Below are 23,429 nucleotides of genomic sequence, written 5' to 3' on the forward strand. Positions count from 1 at the left end.
TGTCGACCGTCCACGCTGTAATGGCCCCGCCGTCGGGAGGAGGGGCGACGGCGGGGGTCGAAGCACCACATAGGCGTCCGGTAACGCTGCACGTTTCTTTCCTTTTTTTTTTTCTGACGCTGCTCCCGGACCGCGTACGAGGTGCCGAGATATACAGGTTCGCCTCAACTGCTAGCTTTTTCTCAATGCCTGCGGGCATGACAGCAGAAGTCGAGATAACTCCGCGTCTCAGCTCCGACAAACAAGTCGACCGAAAGAGCAAGTAGAAAAGCAGCAGACAAGGGTAAAATAAGCGAGCAAACAAATTAGGAAGACAAGTGAAACAAATATTGGAATGAGAAGTGAATAAATAAATGAAGCAAATGATAAATAAATATTTAATTAACTACCAAAGCGTTCAGTTTGAATGTCACGCTCTTTGGAAGCAACAGTTCCTCATAATCGTCGCGTCGAGAACGCTTCTAGCCATCATATTGCTTGCGAGAGGCAAACTTCTCTGATACAAAAAGCGGTCCACACTTCGCGTTGTTAACGGAGAGTTGCAATGTATCTAAACGCGACAGTAAAGCGACTTCATCACAGTGCACGTCGCTGGTGCCACATGTCTCACCGCACGTCCTTCGGACCTAAGACTACGCTATGAACTGCAAAAGCACTCGCGTATTCTTTGTTCCCTTACTTAAACATGAATACAGTTTCACGTGGACATTTGTCTTAACCTCGTAGTTTCATGCAGCCATCATCTGTGGAGCACTTCAAAGGGCACTGCGGCATCACGAGGATGCCGGCTTGTGCAACGTTTGGATTGTGGTAAACGTGGGTTTGGTATAAGACACAGCCGTGACTATGTCAACAAAGCTTCCCTTCAAAGCAAGGGTGTGCGTGCGTGTGTGTGCGTGTGTGCGTGCGTGCGCACGCGTGTCTGTGCACCTGTCACAGGAACAAAAAGTGCGGTTCCTTTTTGGGAATTATTCGACTGTGCAACTTTGCAAAAATTTTGCTAAAAGTCATTTTTTCTTACGTTATGAAGCCATGAGGAAAAACAACGCGACTCTCTTTTTATTTCATGATTTATTAGTTAAATGCATCGTTTGGTCGAACTAATGGTAATAACTTCAATAATTGCTGAGATATTCTTCCTTGATTTATTAAACTGCAGTGTGAGCAGAAGTGAGAGAAGTGCATAAACCCGTTACAACCTTGTTAAAACAGCCACATTAAATAAATGAATTAAGGGCCTAGTCGTAGGAGGGAGCTTTATCTTGGCAGCTCTAACCTAAATACATGGAAATGGAGAAAGTTCTCTCGGCAACTATGGCACCGAATTTGATGAGGTTTGTTGTTCTTAAAAGAAAAAGTTGAAATTTTGTGACAGTAGGAATAAGTCTGACGTAAAACGACTTCCTGAGGGCCTAGGTGGACCATGCATGACATTTGTTTTGTATTTTTTTTTCTTTTATGTGTGATTATAGTTCTGAGAGTACAAGAAGTAGACAAGTAAATAAATAAATAAATAAATAAATAAATAAATAAATTAATAATGAGCGCAAGCGACAAACCCAGCACGAAAAAAGAATGAACCCCATGTCCACCCCCTTTTATTGAAATGAAAATGAAAGAAAGAAATGCGGCCACGGCGGCCGCATTTCGATGGGGGTGAAATGCGAAAACACCCGTGTGCTTAGATTTAGGTGCGCGTTAAAGAACCCCAGGCGGTCGAAATTTCCGGAGCCCTCCACTACGGCGTGCCTCATAATCAGGAAGTGGTTTTGGCACGTAAAACCCCATAAGTTTTTTTTAATGAAAGAAAGAGATGTAGTCACCCTATAACGGCTACCCCTTTTCGCATAGCAAAAATAATATAAAATATATGTGTAGTAAGAGAATGAAAAGAACCCACCCCATTCACCCGTTCTGCTATTGATTTTAGGCCGTAAATTTCTTTAGAATGCATTCTTGAATATTGCTTAATATAAAGAAACTGAACTATCAAGTTTACGACTATGTTACTCAGCACTGATAAGATATCAAAATTCTGTAAACTGCGCCTAATATATAGAGAAGACACAATTTATGCATTACACACCACTTTATTATATATACCACAAATTTATGAGTAGGACATTTGCAAAAACCTCGTAAACTTTGTAAGAAATTCAGATAAGCTATAAATACATACATAAAGCTTACGAGCAGTAAGCAGCGCTAAACAACAAGACGAAGAGAGAGACACAAACCGCAGCGTTCTCTTCGTCCTCTCTCTCCCTCTCTTCGTCCTGTTGTAATCGTAATCGTAATCGTAATCATGAACGATGCAGCTCAAATGCGTACCTTTCTGCAGTTCATATCAAACTTGACTGCCTTCAATGTTCTAACGGATGCAAAGTATAGAACAGCGATATCTGTTTTTGGTGCAGACTTACCGCTTTACAAACTTAGAGTTGGATGTTTTTTTTTTTTGCTTACAATTTTCAGGAGTCTCCGTAAAACATACCGAACACTAAATCGAAATGTTGCTTCCGACAGTCACTAGAATTTGTGTTTATCTATCAAGTGTGACGAATTTCATTAAAATGGATGCAGTGGTTGTCTCACAAATGCATTTCTGCGTTTTATATGCATTTGAATCGGCGAGCACCAAGCTATAACTTCGTCTTCAGTATACCGCGTCGTGTGTGTAGCTCCTCTGATGCCTGAAGGAACAGACAATTACTGTTCTTCTGCGTTTTCGGAAAGACAAAATCTACATAAAAGCAAGCATGTTAGCTCCCTATCCAATGATTGGTCGTCGCGTTACAAATGCACTTTAAAAATAGGTAAAGAACCTTTTCGTGGGATATCGAGGCTAGAATGGCCCGTGGCCATGAACATTCCGGTTTTGTCCCCTGCAGTGCGAAGGGGGTGCAAATGCTGCAAGCCAGGTTCCCCCCTGTCTTTTCAACCCCGTTCACGTGGTCAGCACTGTCTAAATTACACAACAGAAAGTTTTGTCTCACGCCTGCCGCAATTGCTCCCGAATTTGTATACAGAGCACAATATGATCTCAGAAAACAATATATGTCGTCCTGAGGGTACGAATAAGCAAAAGGGACCGTCGTCGTTGGCGTAGAGTAGGTCTCCGTATTTGCCAATTTTGTGAGAGTAATAATATCGGCACTTGAGAAGCGAGGTGCAGGTATTGTTCTTTTTGTTGTGGTTTTATTTAGGCTCCTGCACGCGTTTATTACGTGCCTCTCAGCGATAACTTAGTTGTAAGCGGGCCGTCTGTATACAGAGGAGGAGGAGGAATAAACTTTATTAGTAGAAATGAGCCGATGGTAAAATCGTCCGAGGTGGGCGGCGTCCCTAGTCCAGGATGCCGTGGGCCTGAGCTGATAGCTTGACCCTGCTCACCAGGCGATGCTGGTCTTCAGGGCTCGAGCTTTTCAGCTGGGCCTCCCACTGCTCGATGGTTGGTCCGGTGATGGGCGGTGTCGATGGGTTTTGTTGACATTCCCATACCATGTGGTAGAGGGTATTGGGCGTGGAGCAGAAGGCGCATTTGTGAGTATAGCTCGTAGGATACATGGCGTGTAGCAGGGTGCCGTGCGGGAATGCGCCGGTCTGTAGTCTTCGGAAGATCACCGCCTCTTCTCTTGTCAGCTGGGGATGCGGGGGTGGATAGATCCTTCTACCCAGTCTGTAGTGGCTCAGGATATCGGCGTATCTTTTCGGGACGCTATCTTGTTGGTCTACCGGTGCTCGTGAACCCGGTGGGATAGCCCGGAGAATGTGATCTCGGGCAGCGGCATTAGCCGCTACATTACCCGCCAGGGACTCGTGTCCCGGGGCCCAGACAATGTACAGTTCTGAAAAATTCTGGAAAATTGCTGCAGTGCGTGGCCGTTTAGTGCACGCAAACCATATAGCATTCCAACAGGCTGTGAAATACAGGAAGGTCATTACCACAGACCGAGCACCTCGGTTAAGCTCTTTATTCTCGCTAATTGCACTGAAGTGGCCTATACGGCTTTATTATTATTTATTTTTCTTCACGGGATCCTCAACAGTCCCAAACTCTTCAGTTGTATCATGTTTCGTAGTGCGTGCAAGATCGCCAGAGAACATCGATTTTTCCATGTTCCTGCCTGTCATCACCAACACTCAACCATCCACAGAATAGTCTTTAAAACGCTTATTTTCGTCATCTTGAAAATCTACGGGCGCAGTGGTCGGCCGCGCTGCTCAGCTCAAAACTCCAAGACCAATTTTGGGTCGTCCAGCGAGCCATGGAGGCCATATGGGAGCAGCAGCTCCCAGTGGACGTCTAGGCGGCACCAGGTCCGGACCTCCCAATCGCTGGATTCCAAATAAAGCTATCTCGCTTGCTCGATATTATTCATAAGTCGTTGTCACCGTTGTTTTCAAAGCTTTGCCTTGTGGTGCCATATTTTCGCGCATTGTTGAACTGCATTCCTTCTCCTTTTTCTCTTATATACATATATACCTTGCGCTTTGTTGTAGGTACACTCTTATTTTTACAAGTGTTCTTTTTGTTCATTGCGTGCTCGTTTTTTTATTATTATATTCCCCTGCAGTTATATTGTTTTTGGTTTTCAGCGTATGCCTGCACCAGCACTCAGACTTTAGGGTTGTTCCTGGACACGTTAAATAAACATGATTGACTTATGATCGATTGATTGATTATTATTAAGCTTTTCATTTCATACTTAACGCATTGCTATGCGTAGTAAGCACTCTCTAGGTTTCTGTTTGCCGCCTCTCACGCGGATTCAAATCTCTGACACGTTTCATAATGCTGTATAGGACTACACGTCTTCCCCAACTCTAATATGCATCGGTGGTGTGGAACCGAACTTCCATATTCCACAGTGATAGAGTAAAAAGAGTCCAGCAAAAAGCTTGTAGCAATTAACCACCATCGTTCTTGCCCTGCCATCTGTGGTGTAGTGTAGTGTAGTGTAGTGTAGTGTAGTGTAGTGCAGTTTTGTAGTGTTTTACCCTCACTGCCGTCCCTTACCTACCGACGAGTTCACGCACACCTTCTGTTTTTGTATAAGCTCCTTCACGAAAACCTGAACTGCGCTGAGCGACTTAATTATGTCGCGCTTCGGCTTCCGCAGAAAATCACAAAGGAGCACCGACCATTCTTCGTCGTTGCTTGACACAACAAACATTCTCCTGTGTATAGAATTCAAAATCTGTATAATACCTATTTCACTGATCTCGATATTTTTCATCAGTCGCTTTCGTCATTTTGTTAAGCTTCGTGTTGTCATATGCTATTTTTTCTTGGTATGTGTACGTGCTCTCTTTCGCCATGTGATTTAGTACATGTTTAGCTTGGCAGGAGACATGTCTAAGGTTCAGCGACTTTTTTTTGTACTCCTACATTTAATGTTCTTAGTGCATTGCTCTTACATGTATTTTACAATCATTTTACATTAATAGTTCCCCTTATTCACTTTCCATTGCGTTTGTATCTTTAACTGTACAATCCTTTTTGTCAGTGTACTTGATCACTAATCTTTTGTTCATTTTCGGTTTGCCTTGCCTTTGTCGATAGATAATAGCTTGCTTTAGTAACTTGCCATGTCTTTTGTTGAGTGCCAATATTATGCCCATATGGGGTTCCTGTACATGCAGCTTTTCCTTTTGCCTTTGCATCCTTTTATTTAAAGCTATACGTTATCTTTCCATTAGATTACCTGTGAGCCAGTATTAAAACATACTGGGTGTTTTCTGGACGCATAATCTAAAGGCTGGATTGATTATTTTCATTTATTGACTCTCACACATTGTTCGTGTTTTTCTCCGCGTTTCTTTTGTGAATTAACCTTGGCTTTTGTTTATTGCAAACACTTCCTTTTCATAATTGTCGTTGTCGATTTCATGTCTTTTTCCCCCTGTATTTGTATCTGTATTTTTTATGTTTTTTTATTTATTTGTTTACCAGTGCACTAATACTCAGAGCTTAGGGTTGTGTTTGGGTACGTTAAATAACCAGTTGTTTGATTGATCAATTGATTGGTTAGTTTGTGTGTGTTTGTGCGTGTGTGTGTGTATCAGAGAGCCCTCTTAAATTTTTTGAAGAATGAGATCATTTTGGTCCGTTTTTGTTTCTTTTTGTCTTGTTCGTAAACTCGTGACCGTTCAGTTTTTTTGTTGTGCGTTTTCGGGATCTTCTTAACCTTCTGGGAGGACGGGTGCACAACGCTTGCACGTAGAGCACGGTTTACATGCATTCTGGTCTTGTACGTCTATGCACCCATGTTTGTGATGTTTCCTTTGGTTTCTCTTCTGAATATGCGAACTTGTTTTTAGTGCTGATCATCATTTTCGTCATTGTTTGTTTTCTTTCTGCATTTCTTTTTTTTCGTCACTGTTCTGCGTGACATTTTGGTATTGTCAGTCCTTCAGTGACCATACTTTTTATTCTTGGGAGCTGATAAACAACAAAGAGTATCACTTCATTCCTGGAGTGTACGTCATTCCTTGTGGGCCCAAGGCGCTTCAACTTTGGTGAACGTGTGGAACGTGCAACTATATTGTATGCATCATCCTACAGGCAGCGATTTATTATGTAAACAAATCGTTCGAGCGACAATTCCCGATCATCCAGAAAGCGGTGACCTTGTTTCTTCGTTTGTTTCACTTTGCCACTTACGGCCGCTCCAGGGGGCTGTGAGGTCAGGTGCTAGCCCATGTATGCTAGGCGGGTCCGGAGAGGGCGGCAACTGCAAACGGACATGCCAAGGGAGCCCTACTACGGGGTCATTATGAGAACGGCCTCGGAGTGGAAGCGCAACAAACTACTTTGCGGATAGCGTTCAGTGCGCCGACGTGGATTGACCGAAAAATGCAATTTTTCGATCTGTAAGATAAAAAAAGAACACATAGTTGAGGCGTCGAGGCAAACAGGCACGCCCAAATATTGCACGGAACATTTTTGCCCATGTTTCAATTTTTGCTGTTCCGCTTCCTTGAAGTAACCGCGTTGCCACGCCGATCGGTGTTTCCCGGCCAGCCTCACCTGACCTCAACTTGCAGGGTCGAGCGACAACCCGCCATTTGCAGCGCTATCGAAATGACCGACGTCCCAATCGTCAGTTATTATGTCTAATTTTCTCTTTCGCAACGAAACCGATTGGTGTGTTTGTTTAGGGCTTGAGAATATTAGGTAACATCGCGAAGGAACTTAAGCAGATGAAAAAGAAATTCTGCTCCACTAAATTTTGTTTGTTTGTTTGTTCTTTACTGAGCACGTCTGCAAACGACCAGAAGTAAGTACGCACGAACCAGCTATGACATTGCTGCAGCGCTGCCAACTTGTAGTCACGATTACCTCAACCGATACCTACTGTCAACCCACTAACCACGTTAACCCCTTGCGATGGTTCAGGTCACTGTGTACTGTTTTGCCATACCATAATAGACAAATAACAACAACAAAAATGTTGCTGGGAGTTTTACGCGGCGTCAGGCGCCTGCAAACGGCATTGCAGGCATTTTGGTTCCAGCTGCAAGGACTTGTCGGTCCGTGGTGTTTCAAAGCTAGGGCTGGAAGCTTCCTTCAACTATAGTCTGCCTTTTGCGCAGCCGAAGCGAAACTATGGTCGACAGATACTTGAGAGTGCGCTATAAATCAGTGCAGCTTATGTTATCCGGAAAGAGGGTACTAGCACTTGTTAATCTTATGCAAGGGTATAACATGCAGCATATTATTACGAGATGAAGTACGAAAATAAACCGCATGTTATCGTTGAAAGCGTGGGATTCGTCGCTCCAACTGCGCTGCCGCGAGACGGGCGACGGAGACGCAGCTTTCCCGACCTGCTTCTTTTTCTTCATTATTTGCCCGGATTGCCACGCGACACAACGTAGGAATTAAAGAAATACAAGCGTGGATGTCCGCTTCGTACGCATACTGCAAAAGCGACGTTATAAAATGTATTCTAGATCAACCATCTTTCTTAGTTCTCAGGTTGGTCCCTTCTGAACTTCACACCCCTAAGTACAGTTTCGCAGATGAAACTTTTTCACCAGCGCATGCACACGGCTGGAGAAGGCTTGTTTTTTTTTCTAATATTAATATTTTATCGGCCCATTGCTCACTTTTCACAACTTTATTTTTGGTAGGAACTCCTATAAGTTGCCAAATAGTCCAAAAGGTAAAAAAACTCTCCAAAAGGTAAAAAACTCTCCAAAACTCTCCAAAACTCTCCAAACTCTCCAAAACGTAAAAAGCTAAAACACCTTCTGCGCGATGTTTTGCGCAAGATATTTGGTTACGGTGCTGGGGAGCTATAAAGTATAGCTATTTCAATCTGTTTCTATTCCATTTTTCTCATTACCTTCCATAATCGGGCAAAAATTATTCCGGCCGCACCTAGGTGGTGGTGGTGGTGGTGGTGGTGATGTTGATGTTGAAGCAGGCGTGGTTAGCCTGGCATACATAGCCGGCAATTGTTCCGCCTGATCCTCCTTCCAGTTGAGATCAGTGGTGTGTCACCAGGTGTCGATGAGCCCCGTGTCTCGCAGGAAGGCTATCAGCAGTCGTTGCGCTCTCTTCCTGAATGCCGCGGGCCCTCCGGAGAAAACAACGTCTTCAAAGGTCCTGTGCGTAAGACCGCTCTTTTGTAGGTTGTCGATCATCGCTTTTCTTTCTGTGTCAAACGGCGGTCATAGCCAAATGAAATGTTCGATGTCGCCAATGTCACCACAGAAAACACAGAGTGGGGAAGCGCGAAGCCCACTCTTGAATAACCAAGCTGGGGTGTACGCGGAGTCGGTCCTGATGCGGTATAAAAGCGTCGCTTGTTCGCGTGTAAATCCATGAGTCACACAGGATTCGTGTGGATTCTTGTGCATCTCTCTAAAGTGAAGGCGGATGGCACCCTTAGGGTTTCCAAAAGCTTTTGGAGCTTTCACTCTTGGGACACATGTCAGCGCTAGGCGTGCAAGGGCGTCAGCTTCCTCGTTTCCATCAATTCCTACGTGTGATGGAATCCACTGAAACCTTATGTTAAATCCTTTGCTCGTTAGGTCGTCAATCAGTGCCAGAGACTGCCTTGTAAATTTCTCTAGAGGTAGGCCCCGATGTAATCTCTGTAATGCTGACTTGGAATCCGTCAGCACCACGACATGTGGTGCAGAAAAAGCCCGTAGTTTCCGCAAAGCCGCGGTGATTGCGGCGCTTTCTACTGTTGTAGAGGAAACTACGCGATCCAGTTGGCCAGACCATGACACATCAAGGGATGGTATGCAGAATGCCGCTGCACAGCTATCTGTTTGTGCGCACACCGAACCGTCTGTGTATACTTGTAGATGGCTTTGAAACACAGTGCTCAAGTGGTCCAGCACAATAAACTTGGCTTCGGCAGTTGAAATGGTGCGTTTCGTCGGTGGGTGGGGTTTATCGAGGCTGCAGGTAACGTCCGGAAAAGACCATGTCTGGTCAAGGCGACTTCGTTTAGGCCATTTCAATCCTAAAAATCGGAATGTGTTCAGCGCCGCATGGAAATGTGAGCGAGTTCTTGCTCTTAGCCGCCGGAGAAGCCGCACCTACGTCGCCGGTCTCTCGCGGGACGTCATGACAACTGCGGGAATGACCCGCCCCATCTGATATGACGTGTGCGCACTGATTACGCATGATTAATCCGAATAAAAAAAATGTAATTGTTTCCGATTCTCAGCCTTTTCGCCATTTTCGCCAACTTTTGTGGCTGTGCCCACCTCGCCTATCTGTCACTTGACGTCGCAAAACCGTGAAATCACGCCACGTAATAGTGACGTGTACGCACTAAGAATGCATGAATATGCCGCACAAAAGCGATTTTTTTTTTTTGTAATAGCCAGAGACTACCCCGTTCCGAAAGGAATAAAGGATGGCTGGCCGACAATCGCTCTAGCATTTACTACTCGGAGCTGTCAGTTAGAAACGATTTCTTTGCTTATAAAATATAAATTTTGCATGACAATATTACGTTTTCCAGCCCTTTCGAACGTATACGACATCGCTCTGCCAACTCTCCGTCATTAAAGATTCGGTTTAGCATTTCTGGTTTTCCGCTGCACACTGCTGTGATTTTTAACCAGCTACATCATTCTAAGCAACGGTAAGCGGACCAATCAGACGCCGGTACCACCTTTCTGGTCCGGTCATCTGCTTTCACTGCGCTGGCTCGGCACCACCGAGTCCCTTTCCCCTTGAGCGTCCTCCTCGCCTCTTGGAAGCGAATCGGATAAGGAAATTCTGTCAAGGTAGGCAATGCTGTTCGCTTTGAAGCTAACAAAAGTGACCTCCCATGAATGATGAGAGCGTTTGGTTGAGCTGTTCAAACAACTCTGCGAGTCGCTACCCGATGCATGCGTCGGCAGTTACGTATGTATGACGTCAGGAGATTGGAATAAAATCAGATTGCAGTAGTTTTACATTTGGGCCGCTGATGGCGTGCACTGTTGGTAGCCATGAACTTATTTGCGTGATATTATGAACCGTGTTTATTCAGGGTTCCATGTCGAAAACCTGCACAGCACTCCATGCAGCAAAGGCACATACAGTCGAGTCATGCAATCACGCAAGGTGAACGCTTGTGTGCAGCAGTTCCTTTCGGTTCTTTTTTTTTGTGCGTTGTGTAGTAAAGGTTCATTTCTTACCAACTAGCCTAGGCGCATACCATATTTAACATCTTTACGGCCGTTGCATTTTGCCGCTGTGTTCAAAACTCGCGTTGCTGTGCTCTGTCCGTCCTTTCTGTTACGCGGCACGCCAGGCCTAGGCCTTGCTGCTAGCCACCCTCCACTGACGCCAAACGGAAACCAGAGTGAATGAAATAAATCGGCTCTGAAAACTCGAAAACTTGCATCATAAAACAAGGAGCGCTCCCGTGGACCGACTCGACAGCCGGGCACCGCGGCGGGCACATCTACCGATCGATGTTGCCGCGTCCAGCAGGCCCTTCAGGTACACACGTCTCTCTAGCTGCAGTGCGCAAACTCAATACGCAGCACGCGGTAGTGCGTTTTCTCTGCGCCACTGTCTACAAGTCGCATTTTTAGTCTGGAATGCTGTGACATTCCCTGCAACCCTAACCAAATGGCGAAAAGGAACAAAGACATCGCCCGTTGCTGCTACCATTGGGTTTGAACTCGCAGCAATGTGCACTCGAGAGCCGGTCGCACTAACTACTGGCTCACCCCGGGGCATTTGCTGTTTTGGTGATTTGCGCGGGTTTTTGTGCGTCCCGCAGATTCTGAGGGCCATGGCTTCCGTCATGTATTTCGGAGGCAGTAGCCGATGAAGGCGACGTTCACATCGCAAAGAAGTCATTGTTCTTTAAAAAAAAAATATGGCGGTGTGGGTAGCAGACGCAATGAATGTATCGAGAGCCGTAGTGGCCGCAAAAGTATGCGGATTTCTTTATTTTTTCCTTTTTGCGATTGATCTATTTTAATTTTATTTTTTTCCTATGCATAAGAGACAGAAATGGAGTAACCGAGACACTTTTTTACTTTATACAGTTATACAACGGAGCCTCACGTACATCGATCTATACATAGGATTGTTTAGCCATTCCTCCATTAAAGTGGTCACCATCTAGCTCTGACGAAAAAAGCTGCAGGTATGCCACTCAGAATTCTTCAAGCTAGAAAACTCCGTCTTCGCTTCAGAACACATCAACTGTTGAATATACATTCAGCAAATTATGCAGTCAGCATGCACGTTGCGTTCGAACATTATAAGATGTTCTTAATAATAATAATTATACCCTTTACCATCGCCGTGCAGATGTTTCGGATAGCTCACCAAAAAAGCGCTACCGCTGAGCCCGTCAAACTGTCCCATACTCAGCCATCCGATAAGCTGAAATTAGTGGGCCGCTACCGGTGCCAAATTGCGGCGGCTGCCGGGTGGCAGCGGCCACCGCGCCTGCACGACGACGGCGCTGGGGGTCGTGTCACGGCGCGCGACCGATCGATTAGCCGGCGCAGGGCTAGACGGTGCGTTGGCTCTTATTGTAGACGCCCCCCCCCCTCCCCCTTCCTCGCACCTGATATTGCAAACCCCGTTATTCTGCTTCTCGAATGCACTGCATGGTGCTTCTTCCTCCGCTGCTCACCCTTTGAAGGCACAAGCGTGCTGCGCGCGGGCCAACGTACTCTTCTCGAGTTCAACGCTCTCGCCATTAAGCAACGTATTCACAACGGCCCCCCCTCGTCCCTTGCGGCCCCAGGTCAGGGTATGCCCGGCACTATCAACAAAAGCAGGAACGAGCCACGTGACAAGCGGCGCCGCATCATTGACGGCGTCTGCTTCGAAGCCCGTTAATAAGAGGCTCATAAATAGCACATCGCGGCCGTCGCGATCATCGGCGTTTCTGGATCTGTAGCGCCTCGGTTGGCAGGCTACGTACTGCTGTCCGTAACACAAACCAGTTTCCCGGAAGTGAGCGTGGAGCCCTTTGAGACCGGTCGAGCATCTGTGAACTTTCACGCCCAGAGTGAGACACCTCTTTTCGTGTTATTCGTGCTAGAAAGGTCAATAATGTCGACTACGGAGGCTTAAGAGCAAGCTTTAGCTCGGGTGCTCCTATGTAAATACATGTAAAAGGAGAATTCGTCCTTCTCGGCAACCACTGCACCAAATTTGACGAGGTTTGTTGCATTTAAAATGAAATCTTAAAATGTAGTGACTGCAGTTTAGAATTTTTTATTTAACTCGTCAATTTTTTATTAAAAATTGGCATAAATCGCAAATTTTCAGAAAACGAAACTATCAATCTTAAAACTCTGCAACTCAACAACGAAAAATGATATCAAAATTATGTGAATTGCATTTAATAGCACATCTACAGCAGACGAAATCGATGTGTCACGTGTATCTAAAAAAATGTAATAATATGGCAATAGAGCTTTTGCGGAACCCCTGTTCACGACGTAACAAGTTAACGTAAGATATCAAATAGCATATTCAATTTGTCCACTTTTAATTATCTAATGCGTGTCGTTTACAGAACCGCGGTATCTGTTCTTGATGCAAAGCTATTAATTTGTAAACTTCGTGCTTCTATTATTTTCAATCTTGCGAAGTTTTGAAAATCTCTATAACAAAATTCAGGCCCTAAATCGAAATTCCGCTTCCAGCAGTCCCTAATATTTAGCTTTCTCTCTTAAATGCAACAAATTTCATTAAAATAGGTCCAGGGGTTATCTCAGAAAAACGTTTTTGCGTTTTACATGTATTTGAATAGGCCGTGTCGTAGTTGGGTCCGAGCTAAAGCTTCCTCTTAAGCTTAAAGGAAATGCCTAAAGCTGAACTAGGAAGCGGTGCTAGGCCTACAAAATGAATACTAAGAAAAAAGTTACTTGTGTAGGCACTCATAAGTTCTAGTGTAGATCGATCGATCGTAATACCATCTGAAGACTCTTTCAGCTTGTAATTCATAGGTTGTATCCCTTTGCCATAGAAGAATGTAACAACAAATATAAGCTAGATTATGCCGAGGCGTCGCAGCGGCTGCGCGATCAAAGTGCACGAAATGTTGTTCTGACGGCGTTCGCAGATTTTTCTTTTCCTTTGACTTCCCAATATGGCGGCGCTGCACGTTAAGACAGCTCAAAGCAACTAGTGAGTGCCTCAGCTTCCTTGATCAGCAAATTACGATGTCGAGCTACTCGGCGCGTAGATTTCAATGTTTGTGACGCAAAATGTAAGCGCAAGAATGAACAAGCGAATAGAAAGTGCACCGAACTCGGAAGCTTGGCCCACTGTAGAAAAAATATAATGAAATGTAAATGAATTATTTGTTACAGAGGGCCTTGTCGTCTTCAGCACTCTTTCCTTTTGTTTTTGGTGGCACAAATATTGACAGCGCTCCATGGTCCTTCGAATTGTGAAAACGATCTATAACGTTTTTTTTTTTTCTTGCCACGCATATGCAATCTTTTCGAGCAGTTCAAGCTGCGTGTATACGTCCACGCTGGTGCAGCCTTTTCCCCACACCCCGTTGCGATAGACAGCCTGCCTTATCAAACCACGTATGAATGTATGGTAGTCGTGCAGGGATCGAATCGCGCTATTTCACAGCAAAACCAAAACTGCGTCAGACACCGCTCTGACAATAAAGGGGTCGGTGAACGCAAGACGAACCGAGGAATTCGAAGCGCTTCTCGTGTCACAAAGCTACGCAATTACGCTCTGTCTGTGGGCTTTTTGTTTTTTTGCGAGCGAGCTGCCTTTACACCTGTTCACGCTTCTCAAGGGAGCGCGCTGTATTGCGACACACAAAAAAGGAGATGACCTCTCGTGGGATTCACGCCATGGCAGGAAGCAGAGAGAGGGCGTTGCTAAACCCACAGGCGGCAAGATCAAGAAAGGCGCGGCTGTTTTCTAATCTTCGCGGCTGCCGCGAGTTTGTTGTTGTGTATCCTTTAGCGCTCACTGCATGCTGCCGCCGCGGGCTTCCATTTCAAAGCCTCGCTGCGGACAGGCCACGACCGCTGACAACACGTGGGCGGTCTAATTAATGGACGACACGCAACTCGAACCGGGCAGCAGACGGTTTTAATTAAAAGACAGCGCCCGTAGACACGCTCCGGCTGATTGAAAAAAATAGAAGAGCTTATAAGAAGCGCGTTCATGCAAGCGTCACAACACCGGAACGCGGCGGCGCCGAAATTGGTGTTTGGCTTCCCCAACCCTCGTCCGCAGCGTGGTAATGCATCCCGTATTAAACGGCGACTCGCCTCGAATCACCCGTTGCAGTGCACCTATTATATTTAGCGACGGTTGGTTATGAAAGCTCCGCTCCGACGCCGCATATTCTTCACTGATTGGATTATGCGCTCCAGTTGGAGACAAGTGTGGCGGAGCAATGCATCTCATTCGCGTCACTCAGGAATTTTTTTCCTTTTTCTTTCTTTATTTTTTTATCGCGTTTACGTTGTTTTGAAGATGCGTACCACGGTCAGCCAACGTACTACTGAGGGCTTCGCTGGTTTTCAGTGCCTGATTTCGTTATGTCCAACGAGGTTTCTATAGAAAAGCACCGCTTGGAGTTTCCCCCAAATGCGTTAGGCTGAGGAGACCGTTTCTTTCTTCTTTTTTTTTACAGCTAAGATATTAGACTCAGGTTTGTAGGAATTTCTCGTGGCGTGCTCACCCAAAAACAAACTGCAACTGGAAAAGGGCCTTGTCCTGCAGTCTCTGCGTAACAGAATTAAGTTTTCTCGGATATTCGAATTACAACCCGATGCTATCATGCCAGGGTGTGTGTAAATCGTACTCTTTGAATTTTCTTACGCATATTACTTTGACAAATCAGGTTAGTTCAATACCGCACTTGCGCTAGGCGGAGGGCTTACAACAACGAGGAAGTATGCGCTGTGCTAACGGTGCCGCCACGTTGCGGCCGCAGCCGCTCAGACAGGCCTGAAACGGCTGCTGGAAGAGGGCTTTGTCTTTCAGTTTCCGCGAAGCATATTTATGTTCTCTCGTATACTCCAATAACAATGTCCGCAATGAAATGCCTGAAGCTTTACACATCTTCTGACGCAATTTACTTTTAAACGTTCATTTAGTTCAATAACGCGCTTGCGCTTGGCGGAGGGCCTATCCAAGAAGGAGGCAGTACGCTCCGCCTTCGCACACGTACGTTCCCGCGTGACGTGTGTCGCTGGTGGTACTTGCACAACGTCGGCGACAGCGTCGATGTATGTATACTTGAAATTATGGGGCTTTACGTGCCAAAACCACTTTCTCATTATGAGGCCCGCCGTAGTGGAGCTCGGACTCCGGAAATTTCGACCACCGGGGGTTCCTTAAGGTGCACCCAAATCTAAGTACACGGGTGTTTTCGCATTTCGCCCCCATCAAAATGCGGCCGCCGTGGCCGGGATTCGATCCCGCGACCTCGCGCTCAGCAGCCCAACACCATAGCCACTGAGCAACCACGGCGGGTTTGCGCACCGTCGGCGACAGCGTCTATGCACATATACTTTCACACGGTGGAATGGAGGCGGGTTTTTTTTGTTGTTGTTTGTTTGCGTTCCTTTTGCGTTACTCTTGGAAAAATTATTTCATGCAGAAGACCACTTCCTGCGTGGCGGCGTCGACTTGCTTCGTTGCTGCAATGATACTCTACACCTCACGTAGTCATGCACTCGTATGCTAATTTTCCGTCGCGGAGTGATTGGCGACGTATTTTTTTTCAAGATTGTTAATGTCATAATATAACTAAAAGTCAGAAAACGTACGCTGACTGGCGTAGCATTATGAAAATCAAAATGCTTTAGTAACAAAGAAAATTTGAGTTTACACTTTCTGCTCACGAAGTGGGACCATTCAAGCTTGGTGTTACGAACAAATGCACAAACTTGTGTAAATTACCACGCATACAGCAGAGTTCGTACCTTGTGTCATCTAGTGTTATGTGTTTGTCTATTGCCAGTTGATTTCTGAGTTTCAAGATGAATAAAGATAACGCACATTTTCTTTTTCTTGCATTTTCCAGTGAACGTGGACGAGTTGCTCAATTCGCTGGACATCGACGCTCTTCAAATCGACGACCTGAGCCGCAAGGGCAGCACCGCGTCCCGGGGAAGCCGCAAGAGCTCTCGCTCAGACGTGCGTGTTCTCTGCCTCGCGCACGCGCCTTGCCTTCGCCCGTGCATTCACCGGCAGGGTTCTGTCAGCGGATATGTTCTCGAAGATACGCGTTTTCAAACCAAATAGTGATCAGTAAATCAACCAAGCATTTCTTTACCGTGCCCAGGAAACACCGTATGGTATGAGTGCTGGCGCACCGCATGCATTAAAAGAACAAAACACTGCAGGGGAATTTAAGTAAAAAAACGGCCAGGCTTAGCTTGGTTAAGCCAAGAATGCGTTGCATATTGCGCGAGTTGGGGCCCAGCTTTTCCTCCGGCTGTCGTGACGTCACGTCACGTGGTTGCGCTAAAGGTCAATGGTGGCTGCCCGGCCGCGCCCAAGGGCTGAACTGAGTGATTGCAATATGCAACGCATAAAAATAGAAGCAACTTAATAACAAACATAGCAAACTTAAAAGAGAATAGACCCGCATATGAGACGCGCAGCAATGAACAATGGCTCATACCCTCAATGGTGGCTGCCCGGCCGCGCCCAAGGGCTGAACTGAGTGATTGCAATATGCAACGCATAAAAGAACGAATAAAAAGAACAATATCGAAAACAAGCGTGTACGTACAACAAAGCTCAATGTAAGCACAAAAGAAAAATGACGAGAAGGGGAGTTGAACGGTGTGGGAAAATTTGACACGACAACGGAAAGCTCGGAAAACACATTGACAGCGAGTTACGAAAAATATCGAAATCGTGAAAATAAGCCTTATAAAGACTGCTTCTGTCGACGGTTGAGTGTTGGTGATGACAGGCAAGAACATGGAAAAGTCTATCTTCTCTGGTGGTCTTGCGCGGAATACGAAACGTGACACAACTGAGGAGTTCGGGGCACGTGAGGACACTGTGAAGGAGTTTGAAAAGAAACAGAAGGTCAGCGCGATTACGTAGGCAGCGACGTAAAGGCAATAACCGCAATCCAACGGTGCTAGAACAAGGCCCAGTGTCCGTGTTAGCAAAGCTGTGATGATATATACTTAGAAACTTTTTGTGAACCTGATCTGTACTGTCACTGTTGAATTTAGAAATGCCATTCCAGACGACCGGCGCGCATTCTCGTTGAGGTAGACAGATTGTTGTGTACAAAAGTTGTGGAATGGCGTAGGAGACTTTGAATTTTCTCCATAGTCTGCAAACAGAGCCAAGAGAGCGCGTACCCCGCATTGCAACGTGTTTAGTGTGAGCTGAAAAGTGTAAGGTTGTATGAAACAGTACACCGAGAACATTAATCTCACAGACTTCACACAGTGGTACAGAATCGACACAGTAAGAAAGAGAAATGTTTGCTCTTTTGCGTGTGAAAGTTATGATTTCGGTCTTAGCAGCATTCAAGGTGAGGTTATTATCTTTACACAATTTAGAAGAAGAATACAGGTCAGAGTGCAGGGTGTGACAGCCATCAACAGTGTGATTTTTTAAAGAATCTGGATGCCATCGGCATATAGAAGGAAAGAAAAGCTCCGAATATTGGAAAGAACGTCAGTAATAATTTTTTTTTAAAATACTGACCCTAATATTGATCCTTGAGGGACGGCGCTGGTTACCATGTAAAAAGAAGTCGTTTGGCCATTGACGTTAACATAACCTCATTTATCAAGAAGATAACTGCGCATGAGATTGACAGCTGACTAGTCAACATCAAAGTGCGTAAGCTTGATCAGAAGCAGTGAGTGGCTGACTACATCAAAAGCTTTGCGAAGGTCGCAATAAATGGCGTCACCTTGCCCTCCTTTGAAGTACCGGCGCAGGGATCTGTGTCATGAGCCTTGCGGGATTTGTAATAGTGGATAGGCCAGTGATATATCCATGCTGATTCGGAACCAATAAGTTCTTCACAGTGAAAGACAACATGTTGTGAAGAGCAAGCGAAAAAATCGTAGTCGTGGCACAGAGAAGAGAAATTGGGCGACAATTCGAGACATTGGTTTTACAGCCAGATTTGAATGCAGGAAAAACGCGAGCAGTTTTCAGCATGTGAGAAAAGGTGGAAATATTTATAGAGTTATGAAATATAGATGTTACTAACGGGGCAAATATACTGCCGTAAGCTTTTAGAATTGCGGAGCGGATGCTATCAGCGCCGCACGATAGGGAAGGCCTCAAGCGCTTAAGGCAAATCCCTGATGAGCTTTTTTGTCAAGCAACACAGCACTAGATGTGGGAACGGTCCTGTGCTGCTGACTGGCACCATCACTGAAACCTGACGATTTACGTAAGAATGAGAAATGGGCAGCAAAACTATCCGCGACTGCTTGGACGTCTACTCATCTAGAGTGGAGCAGGCAAAAACACTTTCAAAGGCACGTTAGAGCGATTACGGGTGTACTTCCGAAATTCGGCCGGCCGTTCGGACTCGCTATTTTCCAAGAATGCTGTATATGAGTCGTGATCTCCCTTGTGTAGGGGTTTGGAGAGAGTCCGAAAAACAAAACAAAAAAACGAAATTCGTCTGTGCAATAATTAGGCACAGGACTTCCCGATTTTCAGTTCGCACGATCTTTATACTTTAGTGAAGGTATAAGTTGAGATGCGCATCAGTGGGGATGTTTGGAGCGTTTAGGACTGCACTGGGAAGTGTATTTACGCATACTGCTGAACGGACTGCGTTCACTGATATACTTGGTCATTAACATTAATTTTGTATAATAATAATAATAATAATAATAATAATAATAATAATAATAATAATAATAATAATAATAATAATAATAATAATAATAATAATAATAATAATAGTTTTTGTTTGTTTGTTTATTTATTTATTTATTTATTTATTTACCTTATATATGTGAACAACCCTATGGTCTGAGTGCTGGCGCATGTATACATTAACAAACAAAAGAAAACTGCAGGGCAATATAGGTAAAAAAATGAATAATAAGAATAATTTTTAAATGAACAGTGTACATACAACAAAGCGTAAGTTGAATATAAAAGAGAAAGGAGAAGAAAGGCGGTTCAACAATGTGTAAAACCAGGACACAACAACGCAAAGGTCGGAAAAGAACAATGACAGCGAGTTGTGAAAAATATCGAGACTCAGTGTTCTGTGGGCGGTTGAGTGTTGGTGATGACAGGCAGGAACATGGAAATGTCCATGCTCTCTGATGGCGTTGTGCAGAATACGAAACATCAAAATCAATCAATTATTAATTAATTAATTAATTAATTAATTAATTGATTAATTAATTAATCAATCAATCAATCAATCAATTAATCAATCAATCAACCAATTAATTAATTAATTAATTAACTAATTAATTAATAATTAATCGATCGCTCGATTGATCAATCAAAGTTGTTTATTAAAGTGCACAGGAACAACATCGAGGGTCTTGGTGCTGGCGCACGCGGTAAAACAATGCATAGGAAGAACAATGCGCTCACAGAAACATACACATGCACGCTCAACAAAAAAAGAATAGTAATTTCGCGAATACAGATTTTAACAGAGCTTAAAAGGTGTACACGAAGAGGATACAAAGCAAAAGTGGAGGAAGAGAAGAAATGATTACAGAATGACGGAACACACAACAGATGTGAGAGTTTTTGTTCACTTATTCAAATACCTCTGTAACTCCTTGCAGGAAAATATTAAAAAGAGGCACGAAGATGCCCAGGCACTCTGAATGGGCGTTATTTGTTATGTTATATGTCACCTGCACTCTAGATAGAGGGTCACAAAAATGTGAAGGCTGAAAGGCGCGCTGTTTCCTTGTGCCTTTCTGCGGAATGTAAAAGTGCACTTTAGAAAGCAAGTGCGAGCAGCAGATTTTTCCATGTGGTAATTTGTGAAGAAAAAGAACGTCCGATTTATTGCATCTACAGGTGAGGGTAGGTAGCCTGAGTGTCTGTGTTACCTTTGTGGACATGGAAGGCTTTTGACAGAATCTATGTTTAAATACAGATGCAAACTTCTTTTGCACATTTTCGAGAAGTTCACAATTTGACCTACAGGTAGCGCCCCAAACCGCTTAGACGTAGAGTTACTGTATATGCTACCACAGGTAGCAGAGTTGCGCGTAGGTCCGCCATCTTGCCTGGCAAGCAACCAAATCTATGCGGCGAAGCCGCACTCTGTTTTTGCAGGCGACTTGCCTACCGTATTGTCGATCGACCGTGGGCGCTTTTGCATCGCTCGTGGACTGCTTTTCCGCCTAATCGCAAACAAAGTGCATCGAAACAGCTGACAATAAGATCGTCAAGAAAAGGCGCCGAGATCGGTCCCCACTGAAGCTTATGCCAAGCGTATCCGCCGAGTCCATCTGCACGCTCTCGGCGCGTTTAGGCTCAGGAATCAAGAAGTCTAACAAGGATAAATCATCATATTTCAGCTTTCGCATCAGTGTCCTTAAATTAACACAAGTAGCATGAGCGTACAAACAGCACAAGTAGCGATGAGCGCCGATGTGACGCGTCATGAACACAGGTATGTGCTGTGGCCGAAGGATCACAGTCCTAGCCTGCGCTTCTCTGACGAAGATATATGAATAGACAGACGTGTCGACTGAAAGGCATCGCTGAACTAAGAAAACGTTGCATATCCTTCGCGTGAAGAACAACAAACGGCTATCCAAATCGGTAGTAACAGCTAATACAGCATCCCGGGTCGGTGGTTCATTTAGGACTTTTTTCGAAGTTAAAATGCCAATCGCAAGTGAAAATCGGTGTTGTGGCGCTTCCGAGCAAGCTACTGAATATGGACAGCAAAATTTTCTTTGTGGTACAGGCGTGAGCTATAGTTGCTGGGCGATAGCGCATCTACCATGACTGAGCGAGACTTCTCTCTGTGAAACTAAAACTGCTTTTTGGTCCTTGACATAGAAAATCATGCGCCGATGTTCGGCATCTGGCGTGGCGTAGTGGTATAGTACTGGGCTTGGGATTTGCAGGTCCGACGTTCGAATCCTGCTCGGAGCTTTTTTTTTATTTTTTTTAATGCGCCAAGATGCTCTCTGTTTCTTTCTGTTCTCAAAAAATATATATACGGTGTCCATGCACCACGTACTTAACGCGCTAGAGCTGTTTTTCGCACCAGTACCCAGTGCCTCCCAGTACGCCGCGCCAGCCCAGCATCCAGCGCGCGGCACTGGGCCCATAATGCGGCGCTGCACTGGACACCGGATACTGCCTGCTTATGTGCCAAAGCTCTCAACGTGTAGGCAGTCTTAAATATTACTGGTGAATAAATGACCAACCATTAGTATTTCGACTCTGGTACGTACCCCAATAAATTTGCTGTAGAAACGTACCCACCTACTAGCAGGCACTGGATATCAGCCACACCTTCAAGTGCCACTTCATTATGTGCCTTTTCACTGCAGGGATTCGAAAAGTAACCTTCTGTGGGAGTGTAGTGAAAGTTTTTCTCTCACAGGATTGGCATAGCTACAATATGGGTAATAATGCAAAACACAGTAAAGGCCCTTACCGTATGGTAAATAACGACATTAATTCCTCTTGCATCCTGCTTCACATAAGCAGTAGTAGATGAAATATCTTTACTTAGTTGTGTAACCTCTTTTATGTTCAGAAACAGCAACCAGAGCAGTGCATTATCCTGAAAATGTGAGCTGGCTTTTTTATGACAGTTCTGTGAAAGCAGTGTGGTGCATGGGTTTGAATGGGATCGAATAAAAAGCTTTTCCGCTTTCAGAGCGATTCGTGCAGACGGGAGCAGAGCACCTGGTCATTATATCATTCCGATGGGACTGCGCGGACACTGCGATGAACCAACTGTGAGATGCGCTGCGCACGTTGTGTTGTTTCTCCGCAGCTAGGGGGCACGCGAACAGCGAACGCCAAGATCGGCCGGATTCGCTTTGAATTTGACTGGCGATAACTTGTGTCAATCCAGTTCGCTGCAGCGGCGGCGTCGGGAAATACAAAAATTGGCCCGGGCATCTGCTTCTCCGCAATGCACGGTTGCTTGACTACCACGTGATGACGCTCTGCCAATAGGGGCGCTAGCGGCGTGATAAAACAGACGCGCAACTCTGCTACCTGCGGTAGCATATACAGTAACTCTACTTAGACGTACTCAAGAACTGGGAGGCATACGCTCTTATATGAAATTACAAACGGCCCATATCGTTACCCGGCATACTGTGCCGAACGTTGCGTATGCGCATGTGCAGTTCATGCGTAATACCCAGATTTTTCAAAACATTGATTGAACACGGCAACCACGTCATTCGCTGTGTCAGTGTTAATTGAATCGAAATCATACATCAAGAGGCAGTCATCCACATATCGAAAGGTTTTTAAAATCTTTAGCGTCACAAGTTTTCCTTTTAGACATCTGTCGTGATCACGACAGAGGTCCAAAAGAAAATCTCGCGACGCTAAAGATTGCTTTGGGCATTGCTCCTTGCATTGTGATGATTTCGGGCGTAAATCGCTGTTTAAGAATTGTTTAGTGTTTAGAAATACAGATAAAGACACGCGGGAAATTGTAGAAGCAAGCTTGATTGCAAAAGAAGGTGCTAACTGCGTCAGCGCTACGTCGATTACTCTAGGCTAAGGGAAACGGTCCGGCTGGAAAATGTTGGGTTGCGCGTGCGATGATTTCCGCTCATTTGAGCCGGCATAAGTACCATGCTTTTCCGAAAGAGAGTTCAGTTTATAGTTAGCGCACGTCCTGTCCTCTTTCTTGTCCGTGTCAGTCCAGCGCTATGGCTTCAATTGATGCAATGAACCAACAATAGCCCAAGAATCTGCACTCCTGCATCGTTTACATTTTCGGCGTTCGCTAACAACAACAAAAAGA

The 23,429-nt window shown here is 45.0% G+C and overlaps 2 protein-coding genes across 7 annotated transcripts in view; one reads left to right on the forward strand and one right to left on the reverse strand.

The window, feature by feature from the left end:
- LOC135895998 (polyunsaturated fatty acid 5-lipoxygenase-like) overlaps positions 1-23,429 on the reverse strand; it is a 443,319-nt gene that overhangs the window by 192,777 nt on the left and 227,113 nt on the right. The gene's annotated exons all lie outside the window — the stretch shown is intronic.
- Positions 1-23,429, forward strand: part of nwk (nervous wreck) — a 179,391-nt gene that overhangs the window by 81,410 nt on the left and 74,552 nt on the right. For 5 of the 6 annotated variants that reach the window (XM_065424270.2, XM_065424274.2, XM_065424272.2 and 2 more), the window contains exons 14-15: positions 7,263-7,283; positions 16,515-16,627. In XM_065424270.2, coding sequence (XP_065280342.2) covers positions 7,263-7,283; positions 16,515-16,627 — 134 coding nt within the window. The remainder of the gene's footprint in view (positions 1-7,262; positions 7,284-16,514; positions 16,628-23,429) is intronic. The other variant, XM_065424271.2, reaches the window with a different exon arrangement.

Source organism: Dermacentor albipictus, chromosome 3, assembly GCF_038994185.2.
Source record: "Dermacentor albipictus isolate Rhodes 1998 colony chromosome 3, USDA_Dalb.pri_finalv2, whole genome shotgun sequence".
Taxonomy (NCBI): Eukaryota; Metazoa; Arthropoda; class Arachnida; order Ixodida; family Ixodidae; genus Dermacentor; species Dermacentor albipictus.